This window comes from Scyliorhinus torazame, chromosome 11 (assembly GCF_047496885.1).
Source record: "Scyliorhinus torazame isolate Kashiwa2021f chromosome 11, sScyTor2.1, whole genome shotgun sequence".
NCBI lineage: Eukaryota > Metazoa > Chordata > Chondrichthyes > Carcharhiniformes > Scyliorhinidae > Scyliorhinus > Scyliorhinus torazame.
The window spans coordinates 247562838-247573128 of NC_092717.1; the positions used below are offsets into that span (position 1 = coordinate 247562838).

At 50.3% G+C, this 10291-nt stretch overlaps 1 protein-coding gene across 9 annotated transcripts in view; it reads right to left on the minus strand.

Annotated features, from left to right (window-relative positions):
- The window catches only part of rmc1 (regulator of MON1-CCZ1), a 95735-nt gene extending 87235 nt beyond the window's left edge, over positions 1–8500 (minus strand). For 5 of the 9 annotated variants that reach the window (XR_011933492.1, XM_072468537.1, XM_072468535.1 and 2 more), the window contains exon 1: positions 8321–8500. Coding sequence is in view for 8 of the 9 variants with exons in the window: in XM_072468537.1 (XP_072324638.1) it covers positions 8321–8437 (117 nt within the window). In the remaining variant the exon portion in view is untranslated. The remainder of the gene's footprint in view (positions 1–8320) is intronic. The other 4 variants (XM_072468539.1, XM_072468541.1, XM_072468538.1 and 1 more) reach the window with 1 other exon arrangement.
- Between the last annotated feature and the right edge of the window lie 1791 nt (positions 8501–10291).

The window sequence follows — 10291 nt, forward strand, 5'->3', positions numbered from 1 at the left end:
GACGGTTCGGATTTGGGCGGGGCTTTATTGACTGGGTCAGGTTGCTGTATCAGGCTCCTGTGGCAAGTGTACGGACAAATAGGACAACATTGGACTATTTTAGACTGCACCGGGGGACAAGACAGGGATGCCCCCTCTCCCCACTGTTGTTCGCGCTAGCCATAGAGCCTTTGGCAATTGCTCTGAGAGCCTCAAGGGGCTGGAAGGGGCTGGTTCGGGGGAGGGTGGAGCACAGAGTCTCGCTCTACGCAGACGACCTGCTTCTGAATGTATCGGACCCAATAGAGGGGATGGAAGATATCATGAGAATTCTAGGGGAATTTTTCTGGTTTTCGGGGTATAAGCTAAATAGGGGGAAAAGGGAGATGTTTGGGGTCCAGGTGAGGGGACAGGAGAGGCGATTGGGGGAGCTGCCGTTTAGATTAGTAGGGGGAAGCTTTAGGTACATAGGCATTCAAGTGGCGCGGGAATGGGACCGGCTGCATAAATTAAATCTGGCCCGACTAGTGGACCAAATGAAGGACGATTTTCGGAGGTGGGACACACGCTTCCGTTGTCACTGGCTGGGAGGGTGCAGACAGTGAAGATGACGGTCCTCCCGAGATCCCTGTTCGTGTTTCAATGTCTCCCCATCTTTATTCCGCGGTCCTTTTTTAAACGGGTCAACAAAGTGATCACTGCCTTCGTTTGGGCGGGCAAGACCCCGTGAGTAAGGACAGCAATGCTTGAGCGGAGTCGGGGAGAGGGCGGGCTGGCGCTGCCAAATTTTATTAGCTATTACTGGGTGACGAATAGATCCATGATCAGGAAGTGGGTGGTGGGGGAGGGGTCGGCATGGGAGCATATGGAGGTGGCTTCATGCAAGGGCACCAGTTTGGGGGCGTTGGTAACTGCGCCTCTGCCGTTCCCGCCGGCATGGTACTCCACCAGCCCCGTGGTGGTGGCGGCCCTGAGAGTCTGGGGGCAATGGAGGAGACATGTGGGAACAGAGGGAGCATCGGTGTGGTCCCTAATCTGTAATAATCACCGGTTTGCCCCGGGAAGTATGGATGGGGGGTTCCGGATATGGCGGAGAGCAGGGATTGAGAGGATGGGGGAATATGTTGAGAGAGGAGATTTCCGAGTATGAGGCCGCTGGAAGAGAAGTTTGGTTTGGCGTGGGGAAACAAATTCAGGAATCTTCAGGTGCGGGATTTCCTACGTAAACAGGTATCAACCTTCCTGCTCCTACCGCTAAGGGGGATTCAGGACAGGGTAGTTTCCAGAGGGTGGGTAGGAGCATGGAGCGTCTCGGACATTTACAAGGAACTTATGGGGTCAGAGGAGACGCAGACCGAGGAGCTGAAGCGCAAGTGGGAGGAGGAGCTGGGAGGTGAGATAGAGGATGGTCGATGGGCAGATGCGTTAAGTAGTCAATGCGTCTGCAACATGTGCCAGGCTCAGCCTGATACAATTCAAGGTCGTTCATCGGGCTCACATGACAGTGGCCCGGATGAGCAGTTTCTTTGGGGTGCAAAATGTGCGGGAGGACCAGCGAACCATGTCCACGTGTTCTGGGCATGTCCGGAGCTTAGGGGATTTTGGCAGGGGTTTGCAGATGTCATGTCCACGGTGTTAAAAACAAGGGTTTCACTGAGTCCAGAGGTGGCAATTTTTGCGGTGTCGGAAGACCCGGAATCCAGGAGGAGAAAGAGGCAGACGTTCTCGCCTTTGCTTCCCTGGTAGCCCGGAGACGGATACTATTAGCTTGGAGGGACTCAAAGCCCCCGAAGTCGGAGACCTGGCTATCGGACATGGCTAGCTTTCTCTGTTTGGAGAAAATCAAGTTCGCCTTGAGAGGGTCACTGTTAGGGTTCGCCCAGAGGTGGCAACCGTTCGTCGACTTCTTCGCAGAAAATTAATCGTCAGCAAAAGGTGGGTGGGTTAGTTTGGCTTAGAGTTGGGGGTTAATAAAGGTGGGACCTGAAAGGGAGGGAGACGGCTTTTGCACTATATTTATAGTTTCATATACATTGTTTATTTTGTTGTTGCTATAACAAAAATACCTCAATAAAATGTTCATTAAAAAAAGAACTAAAAGTTATCAAGTCCCCAGGTCATAATGGCCTTGAAAGTGGCTGCTGAGATTGTAGATGCATTGGTTTTACTTTTTTAAATTCCCTAGATTCTAGAAAGGTCTTAACAGATTAGAAAATAGCGAATGTGATTCCTCTATTCAAGAAAGCACAACAGCGCCTATACTTCCTCGGGAAACTAAGGAAATTCGGCAAGTCCACATTAACCCTTACCAACTTTTACAGATGCACCATAGAAAGCATCCTATCGGGCTGCATCACAGGCTGGTATGGCAACTGCTTGGCCCAGGACCGCAAGAAACTTCAGAGAGTCGTGAATACCGCCCAGTCCATCACACGAACCTGCCTCCCATCCACTGACTCCATCTACACCTCCCACTGCCTGGGGAAAGCGGGCAGTATAATCAAAGACCCCTCCCACCCGGCTTACACACTCTTCCAACTTCTTCCATCGGGCAGGAGATACAGAAGGCTGAGAACACGCACGAACAGACTCAAAAACAGCTTCTTCCCCACTGTCACCAGACTCCTAAATGACCCTCTTATGGACTGACCTTATTAACACTACACCCTGTATGCTTCATCCGATGCCAGTGCTTATGTAGTTACATTGTATATGTTGTGTTGCCCTATTATGTATTTTCTTTTCTTCCCTTTTCTTCCCATGTATTTAATGATCTGTTGAGCTGCTCGCAAAAAAATACTTTTCACTGTACCTTGGTACACGTGACAATAAACAAATCCAATTCAAACCAATCCAAAAGAGGGAGACAGAAAGCAGGAAACGAGAGACCAGTTAGCTGAACATCTGTTGTAGGGAAATTATAGTGAAGCACATAGAAAACATCAGTGCAATCAGGGGTCAATTTGGTTTTATGAAAGGAAAATCGTGTTTATTCATTTATTTGGAGTTCTTCAAGGAAGTAACAAACAACATGGTTAAAGGGGAACCTGTGGACGTACTGTACTCAGATTTCCAGAAGGCATTTGACAAAGTGGCACATCAACGGTTACTACACAAAATATGAGCTATATGACATATCACGGTTGGAGGATTGGTTAGGTAAAAGGAAACAGGAGACATAAATGGGCCATTTCCGGGTTCTCAAGACGTGATGGGCAGAGTGCCACAGGAATCAGTGCTGGGTCTCAACTATTTACAATTTATGTTAATGACTTGGATGAAGGGACTAATTATATGGTTGCTAAATTGCTGGTGTCATAAATATAGGTAGGAAACTAAGTTGTGAAGAGGACGTAGAGCCTCCAAGGGATACTGGTAGATGAAAAGAGTGGGCAAAATTTGGCAGATAGTTAATGATCTTATGATGTGGAAAAATATGAACTTGCCCCCTTTGGCAGGAAGCATCAAATAGAAGCATGTTATTTAAATGGAGAGAGACTGCAGAAAACTCAGAGGTGCAGAGGGAGCTGGCTGTCATGGTACATGATTCAGGAAATGCAGGTACAGCAGGTGATTAAGAAGGTAAGAGCAATGTTCTCTTTTATTTTAAGGGGAATGGAACATGAAAGTAGGGATATTTTGATGCAGCTCTACAGGACTTTGGTGACATCTGGAGAGCACTCAGTAGAGTTTTGGTCTCCTTATTTAAGAAAAGATATAAATGCATTGGAAAATTCAGAGAAGGTTGACGTGACGGACACCTGTGATCAGAGGGGGGTTATCTTGAGAGAAAGGGCTGGACAGGATGGGACTGTTTCCATTGGGGGTTTAGAATATTGAGAGGTGATCTTATTGAAACATAAGGTCCTCAGAGGACTGAAGAGGGTTGGATGCTGAAAAGATGTTTCCCTTGTGAGACAAACAAGAACTAGGGGACACTATTTAAAAGTATGAATCTTCTTTTAAGACCGAGATGAGACTTTTTTCTTTCAGAAGTTCGTGACTCTTTGGAACCCTTTTGCATCGAGAGTGGTGGAGGGAGGGTCAATGAATATTTTTAAAGCAGAGGGAGGTAGACTCTTGACAAATAAGGGAATAAAAGGTTGTGGGGGCTGGTAGAATGTGAATCAGAGGCCACAATCATCTCAGCCATTATCCTATTGCATGGCAGAGTAGGGGCCAAATGGCCCAAGCCTGCTCTTATTTAGTATATGTGAACGTGTCCTGGAACAATATCTAGTCAAACGCCGACTGTTGTCTGTGGGTTTGTGAGCTGCCAGTTTTTGACATTAGTAATGAGGGAGTGCTGCACTGTCAGAGGGTCAGTACTGAGGGAGTGCTGCACTGTCAGAGGGTCAGTACTGAGGGAGCGCTGCACTGTCAGAGGGTCTGTACTGAAGGAGTGCCACACTGTCAGAGGGTCAGTGTTGAGGGAGTGTTGCCCTGTCAGAGGGTCAGTACTGAGGGAGTGCTGCACTGTCAGAGGGTCAGTACTGAGGGAATGCTGCACTGTCAGGCAGTCAGTACGGAGAGTGTTGCACTGTCAGAGGTTCAGTACTGAGGGAGTGCTGCACTGTCAGAGGGTCAGTACTGAGGGAGCGCTGCACTGTCAGAGGGTCTGTACTGAGAGAGTGCTGCACTGTCAGAGGGGCAGTACTGAGGGAGTGCTGCACTGTCGGAGGGTCAGTAATGAGGGAGTGCTGCTCTGTCAGAGGGTCAGTACTGAAGGAGTGCTGCACTGTCAGAGGTTCAGTACTGAGGGAGTGCTGCACTGTCAGAGGGTCAGTACTGAGGGAGTGCCACACTGTCAGAGGGTCAGTGTTGAGGGAGTGTTGCCCTGTCAGAGGGTCAGTACTGAGGGAGTGCTGCACTGTCAGAGGGTCAGTACTGAGGGAGTGCTGCACTGTCAGAGGGTCAGTACTGAGGGAGCATTGCAGTGTCAGAGGGTCTGTGCTGCGGGAGTGCTGCACTGTCAGAGGGTCAGTACTGAGGGAGTGCCGCACTGTCAGAGGGTCAGTACTGAGGGAGCGCTGCACAGTCAGAGGGTCAGTACTGAGGGAGTGCTGCACTGTCAGAGGGTCAGTACTGAGGGAGTGCCGCACTGTCAGAGGGTCAGCACTGAGGGAGTGCCGCACTGTCAGAGGGTCAGCACTGAGGGAGTGCCGCACTGTCAGAGGGTCAGCACTGAGGGAGTGCCGCACTGTCAGAGGGACAGTACTGAGGGAGTGCCGCACTGTCAGAGTGTCAGTACTGAGGGAGTGCCGCACTGTGAGAGGGTCAGTACTGAGGGAGTGCCGCACTGTCAGAGGGTCAGTACTGAGGGAGTGCCGCACTGTCAGAGGGTCAGTACTGAGGGAGTGCCGCACTGTCAGAGGGTCAGTACTGAGGGAGTGCCGCACTGTCAGAGGGTCAGTACTGAGGGAGCGCTGCACAGTCAGTGGGTCAGTACTGAGGGAGTGCTGCACTGTCAGAGGGTCAGTGCTGAGGGAGTGCCGCACTGTCAGAGGGTCAGCACTGAGGGAGTGCCGCACTGTCAGAGGGTCAGTACTGAGGGAGCGCTGCACAGTCAGTGGGTCAGTACTGAGGGAGTGCTGCACTGTCAGAGGGTCAGTGCTGAGGGAGTGCCGCACTGTCAGAGGGTCAGCACTGAGGGAGTGCCGCACTGTCAGAGGGTCAGTACTGAGGGAGTGCCACACTGTCAGAGGGTCAGTACTGAGGGAGTGCCACACTGTCAGAGGGTCAGCACTGAGGGAGTGCTGCACTGTCAGAGGGTCAGCACTGAGGGAGTGCCGCACTGTCAGAGGGTCAGCACTGAGGGAGTGCCGCACTGTCAGATGGTCAGCACTGAGGGAGCGCCGCACTGTCAGAGGGTCAGCACTGAGGGAGTGCCGCACTGTCAGAGGGTCAGCACTGAGGGAGTGCTGCACTGTCAGAGGGTCAGCACTGAGGGAGTGCCGCACTGTCAGAGTGTCAGCACTGAGGGAGTGCTGCACTGTCAGAGGGTCAGTACTGAGGGAGCGCTGCACTGTCAGAGGGTCAGTACTGAGGGAGTGCCGCACTGTCAGAGGGTCAGTACTGAGGGAGTGCTGCACTGTCAGAGGGTCAGTACTGAGGGAGTGCTGCACTGTCAGAGGGTCAGTACTGAGGGAGTGCTGCACTGTCAGAGGGTCAGTACTGAGGGAGTGCTGCACTGTCAGAGGGTCAGTACTGAGGGAGTGCTGCACTGTCAGAGGGTCAGTACTGAGGGAGTGCTGCACTGTCAGAGGGTCAGTACTGAGGGAGTGCCGCACTGTCAGAGGGTCAGTACTGAGGGAGTGCCGCACTGTCACAGGGTCAGTACTGAGGGAGTGCTGCACTGTCAGAGTGTCAGTACTGAGGGAGTGCCGCACTGTCAGAGTGTCAGTACTGAGGGAGTGCCGCACTGTCTGAGGGTCAGTACTGAGGGCGTGCCGCACTGTCAGAGGGTCAGTACTGAGGGAGTGCCGCACTGTCAGAGGGTCAGTACTGAGGGAGTGCCGCACTGTCAGAGGGTCAGTACTGAGGGAGTGCCGCACTGTCAGAGGGTCAGTACTGAGGGAGTGCCGCACTGTCAGAGGGTCAGTACTGAGGGAGTGCTGCACTGTCAGAGTGTCAGTACTGAGGGAGTGCCGCACTGTCAGAGTGTCAGTACTGAGGGAGTGCTGCACTGTCAGAGGGTCAGTACTGAGGGAGTGCTGCTCTGTCAGAGGGTCAGTACTGAGGGAGTGCTGCACTGTCAGAGGGTCAGCACTGAGGGAGTGCCGCACTGTCAGAGGGTCAGCACTGAGGGAGCGCCGCACTGTCAGAGGGTCAGCACTGAGGGAGTGCCGCACTGTCAGAGGGTCAGCACTGAGGGAGTGCCGCACCGTCAGAGGGTCAGCACTGAGGGAGTGCCGCACTGTCAGAGTGTCAGCACTGAGGGAGTGCTGCACTGTCAGAGGGTCAGTACTGAGGGAGCGCTGCACTGTCAGAGGGTCAGTACTGAGGGAGCGCTGCACTGTCAGAGGGTCAGTACTGAGGGAGTGCTGCACTGTCAGAGGGTCAGTACTGAGGGAGTGCTGCACTGTCAGAGGGTCAGTACTGAGGGAGTGCTGCACTGTCAGAGGGTCAGTACTGAGGGAGTGCTGCACTGTCAGAGGGTCAGTACTGAGGGAGTGCTGCACTGTCAGAGGGTCAGTACTGAGGGAGTGCTGCACTGTCAGAGGGTCAGTACTGAGGGAGTGCCGCACTTTCAGAGGGTCAGTACTGAGGGAGTGCCGCACTGTCAGAGGGTCAGTACTGAGGGAGTGCTGCACTGTCAGAGTGTCAGTACTGAGGGAGTGCCGCACTGTCAGAGTGTCAGTACTGAGGGAGTGCCGCACTGTCTGAGGGTCAGTACTGAGGGCGTGCCGCACTGTCAGAGGGTCAGTACTGAGGGAGTGCCGCACTGTCAGAGGGTCAGTACTGAGGGAGTGCCGCACTGTCAGAGGGTCAGTACTGAGGGAGTGCCGCACTGTCAGAGGGTCAGTACTGAGGGAGTGCCGCACTGTCAGAGGGTCAGTACTGAGGGAGTGCCGCACTGTCAGAGTGTCAGTACTGAGGGAGTGCGGCACTGTCAGAGTGTCAGTACTGAGGGAGTGCTGCTCTGTCAGAGGGTCAGTACTGAGGGAGTGCTGCACTGTAAGAGGGTCAGTACTGAGGGAGTGCCGCACTGTCAGAGGGTCAGTACTGAGGGAGTGCCGCACTGTCAGAGGGTCAGTACTGAGGGAGTGCCGCACTGTCAGAGGGTCAGTACTGAGGGAGTGCTGCACTGTCAGAGGGTCAGTACTGAGGGAGTGCTGCACTGTCAGAGGGTCAGTACTGAGGGAGTTCTGCACTGTCAGAGGGTCAGTACTGAGGGAGCGCCGCACTGTCAGAGGGTCAGTACTGAGGGAGTGCTGTCCTGTCAGAGTGTCAGTACTGAGGGAGTGCCGCACTGTCAGAGGGTCAGTACTGAGGGAGTGCTGCCCTGTCAGAGGGTCAGTACTGAGGGAGTGCTGCACTGTCAGAGGGTCAGTACTGAGGGAGTGCCGCACTGTCAGAGGGTCAGTACTGAGGGAGTGCTGCACTGTCAGAGGGTCAGTACTGAGGGAGTGCCGCACTGTCAGAGGGTCAGTACTGAGGGAGTGCTGCACTGTCAGAGGGTCAGTACTGAGGGAGTGCCGCACTGTCAGAGGGTCAGTACTGAGGGAGTGCTGCACTGTCAGAGGGTCAGTACTGAGGGAGTGCTGCACTGTCGATGATGGCGCGGTGAGCTGCTGTTTGTTGTTGAGCCTCATTTCGCTTCTCGCGTTTCCAGTCTCACCTGTTTATTGGCCTCATCGAAAAACACATTATTGACGGAGGAGACCTTCTCGAACTGCACGGGGCTCTCACACAGCTCCAGGTAATGACCCCCTGGCGGTAGCAGCGCCATTGTCATTATAATCGCCTCCACCGCCTTCCCGCCGCCTCTTCACTGCAGGCACCACTGCGCACGCGCAGTCACGCCTGCCGAGGGACACTGCGCACGCGCTCTCCCACCGCCGCATCCCCGGCCTGGGTAATGCGTCATCACCAGCCGACCGCAACAGTGCGCGTGCGCAGCCTAATCCGTCGCGAAGCAGGGCGCACGCACACTCTCGGCGCCCCGCCCTGCCTCTTCGCCATTCGACCGCAACACTGCGCGCGCGCAACCCTGACGGGTGGAATGAGTCTTCTCCAGCCGGCAGCAACACTGCGCACGCGCCCTTGACCCAATCAGATTTGAATTTGACAAGAAAGTGACTAAAATTGCAGTTCAGTGGTGTAATTTTTTTAAATTTAGAGTACCGAATTATTTTTTTCCAATTAAGGCGCAATTTATCGTGGCTAATCCACCTACCTTGCACATCTTTAGGTTGTGGGGGAGAGACCCATGCAGACTGTTCACTGGTGTAATAACTAATGTAATAGTAACAACTGGTATAATGATTGATGTAATAACTGAAGTAATTACTGATGTAATAGTAACAACTGGTGTAATAACTCGTGTAATAATGTGTAATTACTGATGTAATAACTGGTGTAATAGTAACAACTGGTGTAATAACTGATGTAATTACTGAAGCAATAGGAACAACTGGTGTAATAACTGGTGTAATAGTAACAACTGGTGTAATAACTGGTGTAATAGTAACAACCAGTGTAATAACTGATGTAATAGTAACAACTGGTGTAATAACTGATGTAATAACTGATATAATTACTGAAGTAATAGGAACAACTGGTGTAATAACTGGTGTAATAACTGGTGTAATAGTAACAACTGGTGTGATAACTGATGTAATAACTGGTGTAAATACTGAAGTAATAGTAACAACCAGTGTAATAACTGATGTAATAGTAACAACTGGTGTAATAACTGATGTAATAACTGATATAATTACTGAAGTAATAGGAACAACTGGTGTAATAGTAACAACTGGTGTAATAACTGATGTAATAACTGGTGTAAATACTGAAGTAATAGTAACAACCAGTGTAATAACTGATGTAATAGTAACAACTGATGTAATAACTGATGTAATTACTGAAGTAATAGGAACAACTGGTGTAAGAGTAACAACTGATGTAATTACTGAAGTAATAGGAACAACTGGTGTAATAACTAGTGTAATAACTGATGTATTAGTAACAACAGGTGTAATAACTGATGTAATAACTGGTATAATAGTAGCAACTGGTGTAACAACTGGTGTAATAACTGATGTAATAGTAACAACTGGTGTAATAACTGATGTAATAACTGATATAATTACTGAAGTAATAGGAACAACTGGTGTAATAACTGATGTAATAACTGGTGTAAATACTGAAGTAATAGTAACAACCAGTGTAATAACTGATGTAATAGTAACAACTGGTGTAATAACTGATGTAATAACTGATATAATTACTGAAGTAATAGGAACAACTGGTGTAATAGTAACAACTGGTGTAATAACTGATGTAATAACTGGTGTAAATACTGAAGTAATAGTAACAACCAGTGTAATAACTGATGTAATAGTAACAACTGATGTAATAACTGATGTAATTACTGAAGTAATAGGAACAACTGGTGTAAGAGTAACAACTGATGTAATTACTGAAGTAATAGGAACAACTGGTGTAATAACTAGTGTAATAACTGATGTATTAGTAACAACAGGTGTAATAACTGATGTAATAACTGGTATAATAGTAGCAACTGGTGTAACAACTGGTGTAATAACTGATGTAATAATTGGTGTAATTAATGAAGTAATAACAACCA